The sequence below is a fragment of the Cherax quadricarinatus genome, chromosome 21 (genome assembly GCF_038502225.1).
Source record: "Cherax quadricarinatus isolate ZL_2023a chromosome 21, ASM3850222v1, whole genome shotgun sequence".
Taxonomy (NCBI): domain Eukaryota; kingdom Metazoa; phylum Arthropoda; class Malacostraca; order Decapoda; family Parastacidae; genus Cherax; species Cherax quadricarinatus.
This window is the reverse complement of record NC_091312.1, coordinates 17444261-17469315: the sequence shown is the minus strand read 5'-3', so window position 1 is coordinate 17469315 and position 25055 is coordinate 17444261. Positions and strand designations below refer to the sequence as shown.

The 25055-nt window shown below is 41.6% G+C and overlaps 1 protein-coding gene across 1 annotated transcript in view; it reads right to left on the bottom strand.

Moving 5' to 3' along the window:
- LOC128689127 (transmembrane anterior posterior transformation protein 1 homolog) overlaps positions 1-25055 on the bottom strand; it is a 52690-nt gene that overhangs the window by 15569 nt on the left and 12066 nt on the right. Inside the window, exons 5-6 of the mRNA XM_053777249.2 lie at positions 16717-16939; positions 16327-16477 (exon numbers count right to left, since the gene is read on the bottom strand). Coding sequence (XP_053633224.1) covers positions 16327-16477; positions 16717-16939 — 374 coding nt within the window. The remainder of the gene's footprint in view (positions 1-16326; positions 16478-16716; positions 16940-25055) is intronic.

The window sequence follows — 25055 nt, the reverse complement described above, 5'->3', positions numbered from 1 at the left end:
GTAATCTTCTAGAGTGGGGGAATGTATTAAAGGATGAGTGCCTGAATGTGCCCAGAAGAGAGTGTATGAAGCTACTCTGAGCGGGTGTGGGAACCTACTCTGAGCGATTGTTGTGAACCTACTCAGAGCAAGGGTGGTGAACCTACTCGCTCAGAGTAGCTTCATACACTCTCTTCTGAACACATTCAGGCACTCATCCTTTAATACATTCCCCCGCTCTAGAAGATTACTTAGTCCCAGACAACGTGTACATTTATGTATAACACTACAAGAGAGAGAGAACTTTGTATCACATGCTAAATTTTATATGGATTCTTTTATAATAAAGATCACATTTTATTTAGTCGGATCAGTCTCATAATGATAATCCCCATATGATTGCTGATGTTATGAATGAAAAGAAGTTGAATGTCCTGGTCCTAAGCGAAACAAAGCTGAAGGGGGTAGGGGAGTTTTGGTGGGGGGGGAATAAATGGGATTAAATCTGGAGTATCTGAGAGAGTTAGAGCAAAGGAAGGGGTAGCAGTAATGTTGAAGGATCAGTTATGGAAGGAGAAAAGAGAATATGAATGTGTAAATTCAAGAATTATGTGGATTAAAGTAAAGGTTGGATGCGAAAAAAGGGTCATAATAAGCGTGTATGCACCTGGAGAAGAGAGGAATGTAGAGGAGAGAGAGAGATTTTGGGAGATGTTAAGTGAATGTATAGGAGCCTTTGAACCAAGTGAGAGAGTAATTGTGGTAGGGGACCTGAATGCTAAAGTAGGAGAAACTTTTAGAGAGGGTATGGTAGGTAAGTTTGGAGTGCCAGGTGTAAATGATAATGGGAGCCCTTTGATTGAACTTTGTATAGAAAGGGGTTTAGTTATAGGTAATACATATTTTAAGAAAAAGAGAATAAATAAGTATACAAGATATGATGTAGGGCGAAATGACAGTAGTTTGTTGGATTATGTATTGGTAGATAAAAGACTGTTGAGTAGACTTCAGGATGTACATGTTTATAGGGGGGCCACAGATATATCAGATCACTTTCTAGTTGTAGCTACACTGAGAGTAAAAGGTAGATGGGATACAAGGAGAATAGAAGCATCAGGGAAGAGAGAGGTGAAGGTTTATAAACTAAAAGAGGAGGCAGTTAGGGTAAGATATAAACAGCTATTGGAGGATAGATGGGCTAATGAGAGCATAGGCAATGGGGTCAAAGAGGTATGGGGTAGGTTTAAAAATGTAGTGTTAGAGTGTTCAGCAGAAGTTTGTGGTTACAGGAAAGTGGGTGCAGGAGAAAAAGTTAGCATATGAGAAGTTTTTACAAAGTAGAAGTGATGCAAGGTGGGAAGAGTATATGGAGAAAAAGAGAGAGGTTAAGAGAGTGGTGAAGCAATGTAAAAAGAGAGCAAATGAGAGAGTGGGTGAGATGTTATCAACAAATTTTGTTGAAAATAAGAAAAAGTTTTGGAGTGAGATTAACAAGTTAAGGAAGCCTAGAGAACAAATGGATTTGTCAGTTAAAAATAGGAGAGGAGAGTTATTAAATGGAGAGTTAGAGGTATTGGGAAGATGGAGGGAATATTTTGAGGAATTGTTAAATGTTGATGAAGATAGGGAAGCTGTGATTTCGTGTATAGGGCAAGGAGGAATAACATATTGTAGGAGTGAGGAAGAGCCAGTTGTGAGTGTGGGGGAAGTTCGTGAGGCAGTAGGTAAAATGAAAGGGGGTAAGGCAGCCGGGATTGATGGGATAAAGATAGAAATTTTAAAAGCAGGTGGGGATATAGTTTTGGAGTGGTTGGTGCAATTATTTAATAAATGTGTGGAAGAGGGTAAGGTACCTAGGGATTGGCAGAGAGCATGCATAGTCTTTGTATAAAGGCAAAGGAGACAAAAGAGAGTGCAAAAATTATAAAGGGATAAGTCTGTTGAGTATACCTGGTAAAGTGTATGGTAGAGTTATTATTGAAAGAATTAAGAGTAAGATGGAGAATAGAATAGCAGATGAACAAGGAGGCTTTAGGAAGGTAGGGGGTGTGTGGACCAGGTGTTTACAGTGAAATATATAAGTGAACAGTATTTAGATAAGGCTAAAGAGGTCTTTGTGGCATTTATGGATTTGGAAAAGGCGTATGACAGGGTGGATAGGGGGGCAATGTGGCAGATGTTGCAGGTGTATGGTGTAGGAGGTAGGTTACTGAAAGCAGTGAAGAGTTTTTACGAGGACAGTGAGGCTCAAGTTAGAGTATGTAGGAAAGAGGGAAATTATTTCCCAGTAAAAGTAGGCCTTAGACAAGGATGTGTGATGTCACCGTGGTTGTTTAATATATTTATAGATGGGGTTGTAAGAGAAGTAAATGCGAGGGTCTTGGCAAGAGGCGTGGAGTTAAAAGATAAATAATCACACATAAAGTGGGAGTTGTCACAGTTGCTCTTTGCTGATGACACTGTGCTCTTGGGAGATTCTGAAGAGAATTTGCAGAGATTGGTGGATGAATTTGGTAGGGTGTGCAAAAGAAGAAAATTAAAAGTGAATACAGGAAAGAGTAAGGTTATGAGGATAACAAAAAGATTAGGTGATGAAAGATTGGATATCAGATTGGAGGGAGAGAGTATGGAGGAGGTGAATGTATTCAGATATTTGGGAGTGGACGTGTCAGCAGATGGGTCTATGAAAGATGAGGTGAATCATAGAATTGATGAGGGGAAAAGGGTGAGTGGTGCACTTAGGAGTCTGTGGAGACAAAGAACTTTGTCCTTGGAGGCAAAGAGGGGAATGTATGAGAGTATAGTTTCACCAACGCTCTTATATGGGTGTAAAGCATGGGTGATGAATGTTGCAGAGAGGAGAAGGCTGGAGGCAGAGAGGAGAAGGCTGGAGGCAGTGGAGATGTCATGTCTGAGGGCAATGTGTGGTGTGAATATAATGCAGAGAATTCGTAGTTTGGAAGTTAGGAGGAGGTGCGGGATTACCAAAACTGTTGTCCAGAGGGCTGAGGAAGGGTTGTTGAGGTGGCTCGGACATGGAGAGAGAAAGGAGCGAAACAGAGTGACTTCAAGAGTGTATCAATCTGTAGTGGAAGGAAGGCGGGGTAGGGGTCGGCCTAGGAAAGGTTGGAGGGAGGGGGTAAAGGAGGTTTTGTGTGCGAGGGGCTTGGACTTCCAGCACGCATGCGTGAGCGTGTTTGATAGGAGTGAATGGAGACAAATGGTTTTTAATACTTGATGTGCTGTTGGAGTGTGAGCAAAGTAACATTTATGAAGGGGTTCAGGGAAACCGGCAGGCCGGACTTGAGTCCTGGAGATGGGAAGTACAGTGCCTGCACTCTGAAGGAGGGGTGTTAATGTTGCAGTTTAAAAACTGTAGTGTAAAGCACCCTTCTGGCAAGACAGTGATGGAGTGAGTGATGGTGAAAGTTTTTCTTTTTCGGGCCACCCTGCCTTGGTGGGAATCGGCCAGTGTGATAATAATAATAATAATGTCTAAGGACAGCTAGACCAGAGCTGGATTCAACATCTTGTTACGGAAAGGGGCCAAAACAGGCCTATAGACATGGCCCCTGACATAACAAATGGGGGCCTGTCCGGGAGTAGAGGAGTTGGGGGATACAAGTTCTCCCGTCTTTCCTTGGGTTGAGCACCTGCGCTGGGTGCTTCTAGTGGACCAGGGTCGGAAACTGGGTGATTAGACGCCCCAATTTCAGGCACCTCTCCCAGGGATGTCAGTTCACCAGCAGCTCCCTTTGATTCTGGCTCAGCCACATCACCAGAGGGTAGGGAAGTTGGAAGGCCACCAAGATCAAGTCCTTCTGCTGCAAGCAGTCGGTCCAAGTCTTCAGACTGAGATATTAAACTTGCCTCATCAGTATCGTGAATGCCATCCACATCTCCTTGTTCCGGAAACAGCATGTTTCTCAAAATAGATCGAGTGGTCTCGGCTGTGTAATATTTGTTATACAGTGGACCCCCGGTTAACGATATTTTTTCATTCCAGAAGCATGTTCAGGTGCCAGTACTGACCGAATTTTTTCCCATAAGGAATATTGTGAAGTACCTTAGTCCATTTCAGACCCCCAAACATACACGTACAAACGCACTTACATAAATACACTTACATAATTGGTCGCATTTGGAGGTGATCGTTAAGCGGGGGTCCACTGTACTTCACTCCTAGGCATACAGCAATTTGCCAGCACTTCTGAAGTTTTAAAGACTTCAAATCCTCCAAGGTTAACTCACATATTAACCGCTGTATTTGAGCCTCCATAGTGAACTTTATGGGTACCTGAACAACAGCTCACTGCCATGGGATCAGCAGTTACTTCCTAGGGCTGATATTTCCTCCAGTACCTAGGATCAGAGAGCAACTCCCGGACAGGCCCCCACTTTGTTACAAACATAGCCAGTTGGTCCCTGGGTTATAGTGCTTTTCGTAACAAACTAACAAACTTAGCACGTCTAGGGGTCTTCACATGCTGTATAGCCCTTGTGGCTTAGCGCTTCTTTTTGATTATAATAATAATAATAGGGGTCTTCACTCGTAGAGGAAAAGGAATTTTCTTAGTTTCTATTTAATTTATTAAAAACCATAATAACCACTTAAATCCACTTTCTCATATTTTGCACTATGAGTAGAACACTTATCCCACTCCTCATTAAAACATTACAGTACTAGGTTAAGTATTTACAAATGGCTCTGAGTGAGTCAGGAAATGTCAGTATATGTACATGCACGGGCGTTGTTTAAAAACTCGAACACCACATTGATAGAGCTCTTACATAGGGTTCACTCTGCAATAAGCCCTCTTACACCACAGAGGCTTGCTCACTTGGCTTCACTTTCTCTAAGAGCTTCTCAACCGCCTTCTCCAACCGAGATAAGTCTTAGCAATGAGTTTCCGAAAATTCCTGGTATTTTCTAGGGAGGTGAATGGTGGTTTAGTAGTTCATACCCTCCTCTGGACCAGGAAGGGTCTAGGGAAGTATCCACCCCTAAACCACCATTCGCCTCCCAGGAATTTTCGGAAACTCATTGCTAAGACTTATCTCGGTTGGAGAAGGCGGTTGAGAAGCTCTTAGAGAAAGTGAAGCCAAGTGAGCAAGCCTCTGTGGTGTAAGGGGGCTTATGCAGAGTGAACCCTATGTAAGAGCTCTATCAATGTGGTGTTCGAGTTTTTAAACAATGCCCATGCATTAAAAGTGAATATAGGAAAGAGTGAAGTGATGAAGATAACAAAAAAAATTAGGTAACAAAAGACTGAATATCAGACTGGAGGGAGAGTATGGAGGAGGTGACTGTATTCAGATATTTAGGAGTGGACATGTCAGCAGATGGGTTTATGAAAGATGAGGAGACTCACAGAATTGACAAGGGGAAAAAGGTGAGTGGTGCACTGAGGAGGCTTTGGAGACAAAGAACTTTATTCAAGGAAGTAAAGAAGGGAATGTATGAGAGTATAGTTATATCAATGCTCTTATATGGGTGTGAAGCATGGGTGGTGAATGTTGCAACAAGAAGGCTGGAGGCAGTGGAGATGTGTCTGAGGGCAATGTGTGGTGTGAATATAATGGAGAGAATTCGTAGTTTGGAAATTAGGAGGAGGTACGGGATTACCAAAACTATTATCCTGAGGGCTGAGGAGGGGTTGTTGAGGTGGTTCAAACATGTAGAGAAGACGGAACAAAATAGAATGACTTCGAGAGTGTATAAATTTGTGGTGGAGGGAAGGTGGGGTAGAGGTCAGCCTAGGAAATGTTGGAGGGAGGAGGTAAAGGAGGTTGTGTGTGTGCAAGGGGCTTTGACTTCCAGCAAGCATGTAAAGTGTGTTAGATAGGAGCGAATGGCGACAAATGGTTTTTAAGACTTGACGTGCTGTTGGAGTATGAGCAGTGTAATATCTATGAAGGGATTCAGGGAAACCGGCAGACTGGGCTTGAGTCCTGGGGATGGGAAGTACAGTGCCTACACTCTGAAGGAGGAGTGTTAATGTTGCAGTTTTATAACTGTGGTGTAAGTGCGCCTCTGGCATGACAGTGATGGAGTGTATGATGGTGAAAGTTTTTCTTTTTCGGGCCACCCTACCTTGGTGGGAAATGGACGATGTGTTACTAATAAAAATAAAAATATGTGTACAGTGGACCCCCGCATACCGCACGCATCGCATACCGTACAATTCGCATACCGCTTGCTTTTTTTGCAAAAATTTTGCCTCGCATACCGCCCAAAAACCCACTCACCGCTCTTCGTCCGAGACGCGTCCAATGTGCGGCCTGAGCCACGCTCACATGTTCCGCCGGTGGCATTGTTTACCAGCCAGCCTCCGAGGTAACATCCAAGCATACAATCGGAACATTTCGTATTATTCCAGTGTTTTTGGTGATTTTTTTCTGGAAAATAAGTGACCATGGGCCCCAAGAAAGCTTCTAGTGCCAACCCTACAGCAATAAGGGTGAGAATTACTATAGAGATGAAGAAAAAGATCATTGATAAGTATGAAAGTGGAGTGCGTGTCTCCGAGCTGGCCAGGTTGTATAATAAACCCCAATCAACCATCGCTACTATTGGTGGTACAGCTGCTGCTGCTGCTGCTGTACCACCATCAGCTGCTGCTGCACTGTCAGCTGCTGCTGCACTGTCAGCTACTGCTGCAGTGTCAGCTGCTGCTGTAGCATCATCTGCTGCTGCTGTAGCATCATCTGCTGCTGCTGTAGCATCATCTGCTGCTGCTGTAGCATCGTCTGCTGCTGCTGTAGCATCGTCTGCTGCTGCTGTAGCATCGTCTGCTGCTGCTGTAGCATCGTCTGTTGCTGCTGTAGCATCGTCTGCTGCTGCTGTAGCATCGTCTGTTGCTGCTGTAGCATCGTCTGTTGCTGCTGTAGCATCGTCTGTTGCTGCTGTAGCATTGTCTGTTGCTGCTGTACCACCGTCAGCTGCTGCTGCTGCTGTAGCACCGTTGTTGGTGTGGCTTATTGAGAATACAAAGAAACAATTAACCCCAGAGGATTTGTCACCCAGGATAACCCAAAAAAGTCAGTGTCATCGAAGACTGTCTAACTTATTTCCATTGGGGTCCTTAATCTTGTCTCCCAGGATGCAACCCACACCAGTCGACTAACACCCAGGTGAACAGGGAAAAATGCCTGGAACTAGTGCTCATATTGGTGAATTTAAAGCCAGCAAAGGTTGGTTTGAGAGATTTAAGAATCGTAGTGGCATACACAGTGTGATAAGGCCTGTTCTGGAAGAAAATGCCAAACAGGACCTACAGTACTCAGGAGGAAAAGGCACTCCCAGGACACAGTGTCTCATCAGTCATTGCTGCATCTTCAATAAAGGTAAGTGTCATTTATTCTTCATTTAGTAGAGTAGTACATGCACAATATATATTGTGCATGTACTACTCTACTATTGTGCATGTATCCTTCTCTTTGTGTGTAGGAAAATGTATATTTCATGTGGTAAAATTTTTTTTTTCATACTTTTGGGTGTCTTGCATGGATTAATTTGATTTCCATTATTTCATAAGAACATAAGAACATAAGAAAGGAGGAACACTGCAGGAGGCCTGCTGGCCCATACTAGGCAGGTCCTTTACAATTCATCCCACTAACAAAACATTTACCCAACCCAATTTTCAATGCTACCCAAGAAATAAGCTCTGATGTGAAAGTCCCACTCAAATCCAACCCTTCCCACTCATGTACTTATCCAACCTAGATTTGAAACTACCCAAAGTCCTAGCCTCAATAACCCAACTAGGTAGACTGTTCCACTCATCAACTACCCTATTTCCAAACCAATACTTTCCTATGTCCTTTCTAAATCTAAACTTATCTAATTTAAATCCATTACTGCGGGTTCTCTCTTGGAGAGACATCCTCAAGACCTTATTAATATCCCCTTTATTAATACCTATCTTCCACTTATACACTTCGATCAGGTCTCCCCTCATTCTTCGTCTAACAAGTGAATGTAACTTAAGAGTCTTCAATCTTTCTTCATAAGGAAGATTTCTAATGCTATGTATTAATTTAGTCATCCTACGCTGAATGTTTTCTAACGAATTTATGTCCATTTTGTAATACGGAGACCAGAACTGAGCTGCATAATCAAGGTGAGGCCTTACTAATGATGTATAAAGCTGCAGTATGACCTCTGGACTTCTGTTGCTTACACTTCTTGATATAAATCCCAGTAATCTATTTGCCTTATTACGTACGCTTAGGCATTGCTGTCTTGGTTTAAGGTTGCTGCTCACCATAACCCCCAAGTCCTTTTCGCAATCTGTATGGCTAAGTTCTACATCATTTAATTTATAAGTACTAGGGTTATGGGCACTCCCAAGCTTCAGAACCTTGCACTTATCTACATTGAACTGCATCTGCCACTTTTCTGACCAAGAATAGAGTTTGTTTAAGTCCTCCTGAAGTTCCCTAACATCTACGTTTGAATCAATTATCCTACCTATCTTTGTGTCATCGGCGAATTTGCTCATATCACTAGTAATTCCCTCATCAAGATCATTGATATATATTATAAACAACAACGGGCCCAAGACTGATCCCTGTGGAACGCCACTTGTTACAGATCCCCACTCGGATTTAACCCCATTTATGGACACTCTCTGCTTCCTGTCAGTGAGCCATGACTCGATCCACGAGAGCACTTTTCCCCCAATGCCATGGGCTGCCACTTTCTTTAACAGTCTATGGTGCGGGACTCTATCAAAAGCCTTACTAAAATCTAAGTAAATAATATCAAATTCTTTATTGTGGTCAACAGCCTCAAAAGCTTTACTGAAGAAAGTTAATAAATTAGTTAGACAAGACCGGCCTCTTGTGAATCCATGCTGAGTATCATTAATCAAGCTATGCTTATCGAGATGGCTTCTTATAATCTCAGCTATAATTGACTCTAGTAATTTGCCTACAATTGAGGTCAGGCTTATTGGGCGGTAATTTGACGGTAACGACTTGTCCCCTGTTTTAAAAATAGGAGTTACATTAGCCATCTTCCACATATCAGACACTACACCTGTTTGAAGAGATAAATTAAAAATATTAGTTAATGGTTCACAGAGTTCCATTTTGCATTCCTTAAGAACCCTTGAAAAAAACCTCATCAGGACCCGGCGACTTATTTTGCTTCAGTCTGTCTATCTGCCTCACAACCATCTCACTAGTGACTGTGATGTTACATAATTTATCTTCTTCTAGCCCACTGTAAAAATTAATTACTGGAATATTGTTAGTGTCTTCCTGTGTAAAAACTGAGAGAAAATAATTATTTAAAATCGAGCACATTTCATTCTCATTGTCAGTAAGGTGCCCATAGTTATTTTTAAGGGGACCTATCTTATCTCTAACTTTTGTTCTATAGACCTGGAAAAAACTTTTTGGGTTAGTTTTAGAATCCCTAGCAACTTTAATTTCATAGTCCCTTTTAGCTTTTCTTATCCCCTTTTTAATGTCCCTCTTAATGTCAATATACTGATTCATAAGATGACCCTCACCTCTTTTGATACGCCTATAAATTCCTTTCTTATGCCCTAGTAGATATTTGAGCCTATTATTCATCCATTTTGGGTCATTTCTATTTGATCTAATTTCTTTATATGGGATAAACGCTCTTTGAGCAGCATGTATAGTGTTCAGAAAACTGTCATATTGATAGCTCTCTTCGTTACCCCAGTCAACAGATGATAAGTGTTCTTTAAGCCCATCGTAATCTGCTAAGCGAAAATCTGGGACTGTTACTGAGTTATCGCTACTATCGTACTTCCATTCAATGCTAAATGTAATTGATTTGTGGTCGCTAGCACCCAGTTCCTCTGAAATTTCTAAATTATTAACAAGGGATTCATTGTTTGCCATAACTAAGTCAAGCAGGTTATTTCCCCTTGTAGGTTCTGTCACAAACTGCTTCAAAAAACAATCCTGAAATACTTCTAAGAAGTCGTACGATTCTAAATTCCCAGTCAAGAAATTCCAATCAATATGACTAAAGTTAAAGTCTCCTAGAATTACTACATTATCGTGCCTTGTGGCCTTAACAATTTCCTCCCATAGTAGTTTCCCTTGGTCCCTATCTAAGTTAGGGGGACGGTATATCACTCCTAAAATCAGTTTTTCATGCCCCTCTGAAAATTCTATCCAAACAGACTCTGTATGTGTTACTTCAGACTTAATACCTGTTTTTATGCAACAGTTCAAGCGATCTCGGACGTACAATGCCACCCCACCCCCCCTCCCAATACTTCTATCTTCTTGGAACAATTTAAAACCCTGAATATGACATTCCGCAGGCATGTCCCGACTTTTTGAATTAAACCACGTCTCAGTTAAGGCAAATACATCAATGTTACCTACACTAGCAACTAATCTCAACTCGTCCATCTTATTCCTAGCACTACGGCAATTAGCATAATAAACATTGAAAGACTCTCCTTTCTCTTTACCCTTCCTGCTCATTTCTATTTTTCTACTAAACCTATTACCGTCTTTATCACCCAAGGTCCCTGGCTTTTCAATATCTATCTCGTTCTTATTATTACTAGTTCCCCTAGAACTCGTAATATTACTACACTGGGACTTCACTGTTTTCCTGCCAAAACCCATACCACTAACTATTCCTAGTTTAAAGTCCTAACTGCTCCCTCCACTGCAGTTGCCAGTGCTCCCACCCCACACCTAGATAAGTGAACCCCATCCCTAGCATACATGTCATTTCTGCCATAGAAGAGGTCCCAGTTGTCAATGAATGTTACCGCATTTTCCTTACAGTATTTGTCCAGCCAGCAATTGACACCAATTGCCCTGGACAACCATTCACTTCCAACTCCCCTCCTTGGCAAAATACCACATATGAGAGGGTTCCCACCCTTACTTCTAATTATTTCTATTGCTGACCTATACCTGCTAATCAGGTCCTCACTCCTACGTCTGCCAACATCGTTGCCTCCAGCACTGAGACAGATAATAGGATTGCTCCCATTACCTCTCATGATGTCATCCAGACGGCTAACAATATCCTCCATCCCAGCCCCAGGAAAGCAAACTCTCTGTCTCCTACTCCTGTCCTTCAAGCAGAACGCCCTATCCATATACCTAACTTGGCTATCCCCAACAACAACAATATTCTTACCTTCCTTAATGTCTTTCGTCGTGTCGTTCCCAGTAGTCAACTCACATTCGTCGGGTAGCACTGAGAATGTATTGGATGTTTCCACAACAGTTTCCACGGCAGTCTCTTTCTTCTTCATCGTTTCTACCTTTCCATTCGTCTTCTTGATCGTCAACTTCTTTCCCTGCTGTCCAGCCACTGACCAGTTTCCCTTCTTGACCTGAGGACTCAAAACAGGAGGACTACTACGAATCTTCTTGTTCTCCTCGGTCAATCGCCGAATTTCCAAATTCGCCAACCTCAATTCTTCCTTAAGCTGTTGGTAAAGTTGCTCGATGGAGGGCATCTTGCTTCAATTCTAGAGAGCGCGCAAACAGGTCTTCACAGAGCCAAGTACACGTCAACACTGCGCAAATGCCAACTCAATCAGGAGCTACTGCGCAGCACGTCCGCACGGCCCAATAGCGATGCGAACACAGTCAATAGCGAACATTTCGCATAACAATCAGCCCTCTTGCACGGATTAAAGTCGCTATGCGGGGGTCGACTGTATATTGTTTCTCACTACTTTTTCCCATTTTTAAAAAAATATAGTAGTTCTTAGTACAAGAAACAACAGTTTCGTATATCTTCTTCTTTCTTTCAACACACCGGCCGTATCCCACCAAGGCAGGGTGGCCCAAAAAGAAAAACGAAAGTTTCTCTTTTAAATTTAGTAATTTATATGGCATTTTAGTTGCCTCTTACAACACGCATGGCTTACGGAGGAAGAATTCTGTTCCCCTTCCCCATGGAGATAAGAGGAAATAAACAAGAACAAGAATTTGAAAGAAAATAGAAGAATACCCAGAGGGGTGTGTATATATATGCTTGTACATGTATGTGTAGTGTGACCTAAGTGCAAGTAGAAGTCGCAAGACATACCTGAAATCTTGCATGTTTATGAGACAGACAAAAGACACCAGCAATCCTACCATCATTTAAAACAATTACATGTTTTCGTTGTACACTCACTTGGCAGGACGGTAGTACCTCCCTGGGCGGCTGCTGTTTACCAACCTACTACCTAGGAGCTTCGTATATACAAGACCCAAATGAGCTTCTAGAAAATTCCACAAAATATTTACAATCAAGTGTCCTTGAGAAATATCTTACAAAAAAAACTCTGTCCAAACGCTACAGTCATGTGAATCACTGCTGTTATAATTTGCATCGAAATACACATTTATATTAAAATGTTTAGCCAGTAAAAACTAAAACACTGTACAGCACATACAAGGAGCTTCTCTAATTTTTTTTAACACAGTGGTCATCTCCCACTGAAGTGCAGGCACTGTACTTTTCAGCTGTACTTCAGCTGTACTGTGCTTTACAGCTAACCTGTTTTCTTTGAATCTCTTCATAAATGTTACCTTCCTCACACTCCATCAGCATATTGTCATGAAAACCACTTGCCTCTGCTCATTCCAATTGTATGTGTTCACACAAATCCATTAGATGTTCCAGCCCCTAGCACTCTAACACCTTTATCCCCTCCCTCCAACTTCATCAGATGTTTCGTGCCCCTTCTTTCCTTTACCCTAGATTTATATGCCCTTTTTGTGATTTTACTTTGCTTCATCTTCTCAAGATACCCATATCTCCTCAACAACTCCTCCTCTAAAAAACACTTTCATCATTATTCGCACATAATCACTGTCTTTACAAAGGTGGCCAGATACAACAGTTTAAATATCAATCCCAACAGCCAGTATCCCAAATCTCTCCTTTAAAGTGCTGCCACTGTGTTTTCCACCTCCAGGACTCAAGTCCAGCTAACTGGTTTCCCCAAATCCCTTCACAAGATATTATCCTACTCACATTCCAACAGCTCGTCAAGTCCCAAAAACCATTTGTCTCCATTCACTCCTATCTAACAAGCTCACACTTGCCTGCTGTATGTCCAAGCCCCTTGTACATTATTACATACCGTAAATTAAATATGCAAACAATACATATGAAAATGAGTCTATTAACCCCTTGACTGTCGTGGTCGTATATATACATCATGGGAGATACCGTGTTTGACGTATCTATACGCATAAATTCTAGCGGTTTCAAATCAAGCGGGAGAGGGCTGGTAGGCCTACATGAGAGAGAATGGGTCTCAGTGGTGGGTGTGCACCCTGTGAAAAAAATGTGGGACTCAGCGGTGCATTGTGGGAACGCCATCTTGGTAGTCCATTTTCACCATGCCTCGCGGTAAGAAGTTCTTCACTCCTCGGCGGATTGGAGGTCTTTTGTTCCCAAGTGATAGCTCAAACAGCGACGAAAGTGTCAGTGAAAGTGAATTCCCTGGTTTTGAAGTGGGTGTGAATGAAAAAAGTGCCCAGGATAACATAATTAGTGATGAAAACCCAGATGACCCACAACCTTCCACCTCTGGTACTGGGCCGGCTCGTTCATGTTCACCTGTACCAGGACGAAAGAGGAAACTATTTGCCTGTGTACAAGACTCAGATGTGAGCAGTGTAAGTGATAGTGATTTCAAGGTTATTGAAAGCAGTTCTAGTTGTGACAGTGAGGGTGAATATTCCCCAGTGAAGCGGCAGTATATACGACGTCGCATGCGGTCTGGTAGTGTGTCATATGCTCTTCCAAGAGGTAGGAGTACATCTCAGAGCACATCCCATGGCCCTACACCACGACCTGATAGTGAAGATGACGATATTGTTACGATGGGTATCAATGATGCAAGTGAGGCAGCAGGCGGTGGTGATGATAGTGATGGTGGCACGAGTCATGTGACACCAGCAGCAGGCCACGCTACTACCCACTCTGCTGACTCTGCACAACTACAGCCAGCCTCACCCGACCCCACACTCCCACAACAGCCACAACCATAACCTGCACAACCACAACCACATTACAATATCCAGAACCCACCAGCTGACAGCATCTGGGATTGGCAGCAAGATGACGAGTTTGTTCCCAGTCCCCATGACTTTGATGGAGGACAAAGTGGAATACGGCCATCATGTACACTTGGGAACAATCCCACTGAACTGGAATGCTTTCAGTTGTTCTTCGATGAACCCCTGATGGACATTATTGTCAGGGAAAGCAATACATACTATGGGTACACCATGGCAAACACTATTCTGTCACCAAGATCATGCCTACACCAGTGGAAGGACACAACTATAGCAGAGATGTGTCTGTTCTTTGCCACAATAATGCTTATGCCACATGTGTATAAGCACAGTGTCTACACATACTGGGCGACAGACTGCCTGATTTCAACCCCTGCTTTCAGTGACATTATACCAGCGAATAGATTTGTGTTACTGTTACGTATGTTACACTTTTCAGACGAAACAAGGCCTGACAGAAGCGACAGGTTATGTAAGATCAGACGTGTGTTTATGCACCTGAAACAAAAGTGCTGTATGTATTTTTATCCCTTCAGGAAGCTTGTTATTGATGAGTCTTTGGTTCTGTTCAAAGGAAGACTCTCATTCAAACAGTATATACCAAGCAAGAGGAAACGCTTTGGTATAAAGTTATTTGTTCTGTGTGATTGCAAAACTGGTCTGGTTTTGGATATAATTGTGTACACTGGTGGTAAAACATTGGAAGATACCAGAAAGCTACTGGGTATCTCTGGTGATGTGGTTAGAACAATGATGGAGCCATATCTTGGTAAGGGGCATATTTTATATACTGACAACTGGTACACAAGCCCTATACTCAGTGATTTCTTGCGAGTGAACATGACAGATGTGTGTGGCACAGTGCATGGAAATCATAAACATATGCCTAGGTTCGATGCTGGCAGTCGTAGAGGTGAAGTGCAGGTGTTTGCTGCCAATGACATCATGGCATTTCGGTGGCATGACAAACGTGATGTCACACTGCTGACATCAGTTCACCGACACGAAATGGTAGACACTGGCAAGCAGAATAGAGAGACCAATGAACCCATTGTAAAACCTGCAGCTGTGATGGATTACAACCTCAATATGCGCTTAGTGGACAAATGTGACATGCAGATTGGGTTTGCTGACTGTGTTCGCAAGAGTTGTAAGTGGTACATAAAACTGTTTTTCCATCTTCTTGACATTTTCATGCTGAATGCTTATAATATGTATAAGTTGAAGACCAAGAACAAACCCAAATATGGTGAATTTTGTTTGTCAGTCATCAGACAAATAATATTCAAGTACCAAGGAACAACACCTGCAATGGACCAGCGCCCACAAAATTATCAACACATGTCCTTTCGTCTGAGGCCTGGTGATCACTACCTCATACCACTGCCTGCTACTGCTCTCAAGAAAAATGCTCAGAAGAGGTGTTTTGTCTGTGGACATACCACAAAACGCCCACAAAAACGCAGAGACACTCATTTTATGTGTGAGGAGTGTAAAACGCCATTGTGCTTATACCTATGTTTCAAAGAATTCCACAAGCTGCAGCAGTTCTAGAAAAGTGTCCAGTGATTGTACATATGTATATATATTATAGAACAATCGTAATAAAAAAAATTTTATATTGTTTGTTTGTGTAAACAAGTTTTAGCAACATTATAATGATACGAGTGTTTTTGCTATAATTGTGTTACATTCAACGAGTGTATATTTGAACAATGCACAATAATTTGGTCTCACAGGCCACAAAAGTTATGTGAAAAAATAAAATAGTGAAAAAACAAGAAACCATCGAATACAAGTAAATCAAAGTTTACCGGGTGAGCGGCAGTCGCCGCTGTTGCCGTTCACATATCATTTTCAGCAAACTTCACACCTCTATATCTCAGTAAGTACTTGGGGGGACTAAAACAATCAGAAAAATAATCTTAACATTTTCATAAGAAAAAATAATTTTTTTTTTTTGAATATTTGGCGACACCAGGAGACACTTCAGGATTGGGCCTTTTGACAGTCAAAGGGTTAAAAGTAATATAAGTGCCATGAAGCCTTCTCATCAGTGGCGTATGGTGGGTTATTGTCACAGTGTGTATGCTGTGCATGACACAACTAGCTGTGGGTGTGCAGTGCTATCTTAGAATAACTGCTACAATATTTGATAACAGAGGACAGAAAATTATTTTCCCATTACTATTCATGATTATATTATTAAGTGAGCTTAACATTTATGATGAGTTTACCATCTTTGATGGGTGTGCAGTGCTCACCTAGCACACCCAGAATATACACCCCTGCTTATCATACCTTCTTTCCATGCATATTCTTTCATGGTCTGTATCACCACCACTAGCAGAAGGACACAGTTGTGAAATCTTTCACGAACATCACTGCATGATATCTGGAGGAGGTTATTGCGGTCAAATTTCTTGAATACAGCTCCCTTCAACTCGACAAACTGAAAACAAGAATAATGTTAAGGACTGAGTCATTTGCTAATAAGTTTACTATTCGGGTGAATACTGTATTTACACTTATGAAGAAGAGAGGACAAACAAAACTTCAGGGTATAAAATAAATAAATAAAAATGCATGCATACATATATACATACATACATACACATACATATTTATATTTTCACTGGAAATTCCAACTAAAATTAAAGAGGCAAACTCCATAACATAGTATGATCTTACATTGTTAGAGATAACGATGGTTAGCAGCCCCTTGTTATCGGAATTGATGGCCACATTAAGTGTGAGAGCTTGTAGGAGAACAATGGTTGAATGCAAGGCAACATATGCAATTGCAACAAGCAAATGAAACAGAACACCAAAATGTTCTCGTTTCTTGCCTCTGGGTTCTGTTGCTGTCCAGAATAGAGCATCCAACGTGTCTTGTCCAAATGCTGACATAAGCCTGAAAACAAAAGAATTACTGCACAAGTTTTAAGTTGGAAAAATTCAGATTCAGGAAGGATATAGGAAAGTACTGGTTTGGTAATAGAGTTGTGGATGAGTGGAACAAACTCCCAAGTACAGTTATAGAGGCCAGAACATTGTGTTGCTTCAAAAATAGGTTGGATAAATACATGAGTGGATGTGGGTGGGTGTGAGTTGGACCTTATAGCTTGTGCTACCAGGCCGGTTGCCGTGTTCCTCCCTTAAGTCAATGTGACCTGGCCTGACTAGGTTGGGTGCATTGGCTTAAGCCGGTAGGAGACTTGGACCTGCCTCGCATGGGCCAGTAGGCCTGCTGCAGTGTCCCTTCGTTCTTATGTTCTTATAGATGGGTTTGTCAAACAAGTGAATGTTAAGGTATTGGGAGGTGTGTGGGATTAAAAAATAAAGAATCTAATACATGTGGAAGTTGTCACAGTTGCTTTTTGCCAATGACACAGTGCTTTAGGTTGGTAGATGAATTTAGGAGGTATGTAAGAGGAAATTAAAAGTGAACACACGAAAGAATAGGATGATTAGAGTAACAAAAAAATTTAGGTAATGAAAGATTAAATATCAAATTGGAAGGAGAAAGTGTGGAAGAAGTGAATGTGTTCAGATATTTAAGAGTGGACTTGTCAGTGAAAGGGTCTATGATAAAACTAAAGAGGGGATAAAGATAGATGGTGAATTGAAGCACCTATGAAAAATAAGACCCTTATCTTTAGAGGCACAAGGGTAAATGTACCAGACTATAGTAGTACCAACACTCTTATATGGATATGAAATATGGGTTTTAAACTTTGCAGTGAGGATGAAGCTGGAATTAGTGGAGATGTGTCTGAGGGCGATGTGTGGTGTGAATACTATTATGTAGAGAATTTGTAGTTTGGAGATTAGCAGGAGGTGTGAGGTGCCTAAAAGCATTATCCAGGGGGCTGAAGAGGGGTTATTGTGCTGGGTTGGACATTTAGAGAGGATGGAGCAAAATAGGATGACTTGGAGGGTATATAAATCTGTAGTGGAGGGAAAAAGAGGTAGGGGTTGTCATAGAAAAAGTTGGAGGTAAGGGATAACGGAGGTTTTGTATGCAAGGGGCTTGGACATCCAATAGGTATGTGCAAGCGTGTTAGATAGGAGTGAATGGAAGCAACTGGTTTTTTTTAAGACTTGGCATTTTGGACTGTGAGCAAGGTTACATTTATGAAAGAATTCAGGGAAACCAGTTAACTGGACTTGAGTCCTGGAGGTGGGAAGTATAGTACTTGCACTCTGAAGGAGAGGTAGGAATACTGCAGTCTGGATGGGTATCTGAGCTGTAATGTTGGCACACCTCTGGCAAGATAACGATAAAGTGAGTTAACCCCTTGACTGTCGCAACCCCAAATCCTGGGGTGTCTCCTGGTGTCGCAAAATTCCCCCCCCCCTCCCCCCCCCAAAAAAGATTATTTTTTTCTTATAAATGATAGAGAATCTTTTCCCAAATGTAATGACACCAAAAGAACGAAATTTGATGGAAAACTGACGAAATTATGCTCTCGCGAAGTTAGCGACCACTTTGATATTTATGAGTTGGCGATTTCGCCCACTTTGAGCCCTATTTTCGGCTAATTCCATTGTTCCAGTTGACCAAACTCATAGCTATTTCTTTAGAACTCCCTTTTTTCTATCAATTGAGTACAAGAAACTGCCAATATACCGATTTCAACTACCCAATAACGTGGTCAGAAATTTGGAATTTGGCCAATTTCACAAAAATTTAAAAATACAACAATTTCAAAATAGGGTCCAGAATAAACAAGGCAGACACTCCTGGTTTTAAAATAACATTTTCTTTGTTCATCAGTCACGTTTCCAGGCCCCTCTGATATTACTCTTGCTTTCTATTTTGAATTTTTATTCAAACAAAAAACAGAAGATTTACTGTTATGCAGACTACTGAAATATTATAATAATTGTATAAATGTCAACCCATTCATGACTGCATATTAGAATGGCTACTTGGACATTTATTGGAAAATGACATTGTGAAGGCTTACTCAGCCCTGTAATAACTTCAGACCATATTACTCAGGCTGGCTCCTCCTCAGGAAAATTAATGAATAGAAAAAGAAATAATAACAGACAAGCATAAACACTTCATTATATAGAAATTTAAAATATAAAACACTTAAATATGAAATATTAATCCTACATTAAAGAAAATGAAAAATGAAAAATATAAATAACTGAATTCAACGCTAATATATATAGGGGTGTCTGGTGTTGGTGACACTGTTGTTGAAATCTTAGCCGTTGCTGATGTGGGGGGGGGGGGGGGGGGGGGTCGCAGGTGTTGGTGACCACCACCGGCTAGTTCTTCACAGAGTATCGTGGTGAGTGTTCTATCCTGATGACAGGAAAGCAGGTTCTTTACCGCTGCAATGATGTGGGGTTACGTCCTGCAATTTCATACAGGTGCACAGGTAATTAAATCCAAAATGGGACGTCTCCAGGACGTTAGTCCGTCTCCATTATTTCTTCTCGTTGATTAACAGGTGACCCTCTCTGTCATCCAAGCTAAAAAGATAGACAGGTTACCCACTGCTTAAGAAATCACTCTCCCTGGTAAGTACAATACTCAAAAGACGTGGTGACTATTACAACAGTCAAATTAGAGCAAGGCTGAAAAGACTAAGTTTATTATTGGTCAAAAGTGAAGCTTTCAACCAATAAATCCACTAGAATACAAGGCAGGCATGTACTTACAGTAGTGTTGGGAGCTGTGAGTCGAGTGATTTACTGTTTGACCAGAGCCCCACACGTCACCTTTTGGGGGGGGGGGGAGGGGAAGGGATAGTGGGAGCTAGACTGACCCTACATTAACAAGCAGCCGGCAATCAAACTATCACTTTAGGGGTGGGGGAGAAAAGGCGGGAATAGCGGGAGCTTGACTTACCCTACCTTAACAAGTAGCCGGCAATGAAACTATCACTTTCGGGGAGGGGGAAAAAAGGCGGGAATAGTGGGAACTTGACTTACCCTACCTTAACAAGTAGCCGGCAATGAAACTATTGTTATTATATACTCCCTCTCTATTCCTATCTATTGAACTTTTCCCTCACAGACATCATTTGTTTACCTTTGAACATCGGCAAAAATCAAACATTTCCCCTAATTTGAGCTCCATTTCAAGGTTCTTTTCATAGTAAAACCAATGAAAATCACCTCTGCTTCTATAATATGTTTTCCATTCTATCAATCGAGACCAAGAAAACGATAATACAACCATAAATACTATACAAAAATAGATAAAAAAGGTCAGCATTTTAATTAAAAAAAAAAAAGATCAGAGTTTTTTTTTTCTCATTATGCAATGCGTGCTGCAGGATTTTTTTTATATGGTGCACACTGACCACACAGACCCATTCTTTCACACGTGGGCCTACCAGCTTTCTCCTGCTTGATTTGAAGCGGCTAGAATTTATGAGTATATATACAGTGGAACCTCAAAAATCGAACTTAATCCGTTCCAGGAGCTAGTTCTAATTTGGAAGCAATATTTCCCATAAGAAATAATGGAAATATAATTAATCCGTTCCAGAAACCCAAAAATATTCACACAAAAAATACATTTTAGAGAGATTAATTACAGTTTTACATACAACAAATACTATAGTTTTTAATTATGTATAGTAATGCATATAAAATAACATTTTTACTTACCTTTATTGAAGATTGGTGATGGCATCTGGAAGATAGGGAGGAGGAGAGAGGGAGTTGGGGTTAGTGTTTGGAAGGAGAATCCCCCTCCATGAGGACTTCAGGTAAAGCCCTCTCTGGGGTTACTTCCCTTCTCTGTCTTTTAAAGCCACTAGGACCAGCTTGAGAGTCACTGGACCCCTGTCTCACAAAATAACTGTCCACAGTCCTCTGTTTCTGGCGCCTCTTTAACATTTCCCTAAAATGGGACATGGTTCTGTCGCTGAACTTGTTGCAAAGATGGCTTGTTTCAGCTTGCTCAGGGTGGTACTTCTGCACAAACATTTGGACATCATTCCACTTAGCACAAATCTCCTTAATCTTTGAAGAAGGCACCTCATCCACTCCCTATATTAACACCTTTCGCAACATCAGCTTCCTTGATTTGTTCTTTCTTTGACAGGATAGAACCGATGGTCAACTTGTTTTTCCCATACATCCTGGCAAGCTCAACAAGTCTCACACCACTCTCATACTTCTGTATTATTTCCTTCTTCACATCTATGGTGTTTCTCACTTTCTTTACCACAGGGGTACCACTAGCAAGTTTCTTTGGGCCCATGGCAGCTTATTTCATAGTCCCAAAAGCACTAAACACAACGAAATAATCGTAAAATGCATGAATGAGAGCGCAGGTTAGTGTTCACTGAAGCATAAACAAAGCTAGACTGCTCACGGCGCCTGCGCGGGGACGCGGACAGAGCAGGCTGGCAGACAGGTCCCGTACCCGGTGGTCCGAAAATAGGGGCGCATTCGATAATAGGGACACAGTTTGTCCGAAAAAATGGTCCTATTTTCGAAACGTTCGATATGTGATACATTCGATTTTTGAGGTTCTACTGTACGTGAAAAACGGTGGCTCGTAAGACGTATATATGCGACCAAAACAGTCAAAGGGTTAAAATGAAGGTGTTTTTTCTTTTTCATGTCACCCCACCTTTGCGGGGGATGACCGGTGTGTTAAAAAAATACATCTTAACAACGAAGTGCTCTGATAAGTCTACAGTCTACATGAAATTTTCTACTACAGCAAGGTGATGCATGCAGTATCAACTCTTAACCCTTTCACGGTCTCAAACATAGATCTATGTTACCGACACCAGTCACTTACTTACATCTACGTTGTGAGCTCAGCTCCACCAGATAAGCTGTGAATGGTAAATTTTGGCTTAGATATGAGAGAATAAATCTGTGTGGTGAGTGAACACAGTATAAAAAAAAATCCTGCCCCAGGCAGTGCATAACGAGGAAAATCAAACCTTAGATCTTATTGTCTGTTTTAGAATAGTAACTTTAAGGTGCTATCTAGGATAATTTTTTTTTTTTTTTTTTTTTGCTTTTTTCTCAGTATCATTTGACAGAATGGAAGACATTCTTCTGAAATAGAGATGATTCTAGTTGGTTTCAGGACAGGAAGTAGCTGGAAATTGGGCTCAGCTGGAATATTAAATTTTTTGAAGATTTTCCTGTGGATTGGTAAGGCTCCTCCTATACCCCTTGTCTGTTTTATGGGTTTTTACCATGTCTGATTCAATTACTGGGATGCCTTAACAAATGACCAATCATTCCTAGTTTTTTTTTTTTCAACAAACCGGCCATATCCCACAAAAGCAGGGTGGCCCAAAAAGAAAAACGAAAGTTTCTCTTTTTAAATTTAGTAATTTATACAAGGGGTTACTAGCCCCTTGCCCCCAGCATTTTAGACGCCTCTTACAACACGCATGGCTTACGGAGGAAGAATTCTGTTCCACTTTCCCATGGAGATAAGAGGAAATAAACAAGAACAAGAACTAGAAAGAAAATAGCAGAAAACTCAGAGGGGTGTGTATATATATGCTTGTACATATATGTGTAGTGTGACCTAAGTGTAAGTAGAAGTAGCAAGACGTACCTGACATCTTGCATGCTTCTTCTTCTTCTTTCAACAAACCAGCCGCATCCCACCAAGGCGGGGTGGCCCAAAAAGAAAAACGAAAGTTTCTCTTTTTAAATTTATACAGGAGAAGGGGTTACTAGCCCCTTGCTCCCGGCATTTTAGTCGCCTCTTACAACACGCAAGGCTTACAGAGGAAGAATTCTGTTCCACTTCCTCATGGAGATAAGAGGAAATAAACAAGAACAAGAACTAGAAAGAAAATAGAAGAAAACTCAGAGGGGTGTGTGTATGTATATGCTTGTACATGTATGTGTAGTGTGACATAAGTGCAAGTAGAAGTAGCAAGACATACCTGAAATCTTGCATGTTTATAAGACAGACAAAAGACACCAGCAATCCTACCATCATGTAAAACAATTACAGGCTTTCATTTTACACTCACTCGGCAGGATGGTAGTACATCCCTGGGTGGCAGCTGTCTACCAACTTATTACCTACATCATTCCTAGTTTTTTTTTATTTTTATTATCACACTGGCCAATTCCCACCAAGGCAGGGTGGCCCGAAAAAGAAAAACTTTCACCATCATTCACTCCATCACTGTCTTGCCAGAAGGGTGCTTTACACTACAGTTTTTAAACTGCAACATTAACACCCCTCCTTCAGAGTGCAGGCACTGTACTTCCCATCTCCAGGACTCAAGTTCGGCCTGCCGGTTTCCCTGAACCCCTTCATAAATGTTACCCTGCTCACACTCCAACAGCACATCAAGTATTAAAAACCATTTGTCTCCATTCACTCCTATCAAACACGCTCACGCATGCCTGCTGGAAGTCCAAGCCCCTCGCACACAAAACCTCCTTTACCCCCTCCCTCCAACCTTTCCTAGGCCGACCCCTACCCCGCCTTCCTTCCACTACAGACTGATACACTCTTGAAGTTATTCTGTTTCGCTCCATTCTCTCCACATGTCCGAACCACCTCAACAACCCTTCCTCAGCCCTCTGGACAACAGTTTTGGTAATCCCGCACCTCCTCCTAACTTCCAAACTACGAATTCTCTGCATTATATTCACACCACACATTGCTCTCAGACATGACATCTCCACTGCCTCCAGCCTTCTCCTCGCTGCAACATTCATCACCCATGCTTCACACCCATGTAAGAGCGTTGGTAAAACTATACTCTCATACATTCCCCTCTTTGCCTCCAAGGACAAAGTTCTTTGTCTCCAGAGACTCCTAAGTGCACCACTCACCCTTTTCCCCTCATCAATTCTATGATTCACCTCATCTTTCATAGACCCATCCGCTGACACGTCCACTCCCAAATATCTGAATACATTCACCTCCTCCATACTCTCTCCCTCCAATCTGATATCCAATCTTTCATCACCTAATCTTTTTGTTATCCTCATAACCTTACTCTTTCCTGTATTCACTTTCAATTTTCTTCTTTTGCAAACCCTACCAAATTCATCCACCAATCTCTGCAACTTCTCTTCAGAATCTCCCAAGAGCACAGTGTCATCAGCAAAGAGCAACTGTGACAACTCCCACTTTATGTGTGATTCTTTATCTTTTAACTCCACGCCTCTTGCCAAGACCCTCGCATTTACTTTTCTTACAACCCCATCTATAAATATATTAAACAACCACGGTGACATCACACATCCTTGTCTAAGGCCTACTTTTACTGGGAAATAATTTCCCTCTTTCCTACATACTCTAACTTGAGCCTCACTATCCTCGTAAAAACTCTTCACTGCTTTCAGTAACCTACCTCCTACACCATACACCTGCAACATCTGCCACATTGCCCCCCTATCCACCCTGTCATACGCCTTTTCCAAATCCATAAATGCCACAAAAACCTCTTTAGCCTTATCTAAATACTGTTAACTTACATGTTTCACTGTAAACACCTGGTCCACACACCCACTACCTTTCCTAACGCCTCCTTGTTCATCTGCTATCCTATTCTCCATCTTACTCTTAATTCTTTCAATAATAACTCTACCATACACTTTGCCAGGTATACTCAACAGACTTATCCCCCTATAATTTTTGCACTCTCTTTTATCCCCTTTGCCTTTATACAAAGGAACTATGCATGCTCTCTGCCAATCCCTAGGTACCTTACCCTCTTCCATACATTTATTAAATAATTGCACCAACCACTCCAAAACTATATCCCCACCTGCTTTTAACATTTCTATCTTTATCCCATCAATCCCGGCTGCCTTACCCTCTTTCATTTTACCTACTGCCTCACGAACTTCCCCCACACTCACAACTGGCTCTTCCTCACTCCTACAAGATGTTGTTCCTCCTTGCCCTATACACGAAATCACAGCTTCCCTATCTTCATCAACATTTAACAATTCCTCAAAATATTCCCTCCATCTTCCCAATACCTCTAACTCTCCATTAAATAACTCTCCTCTCCTATTTTTAACTGACAAATCCATTTGTTCTC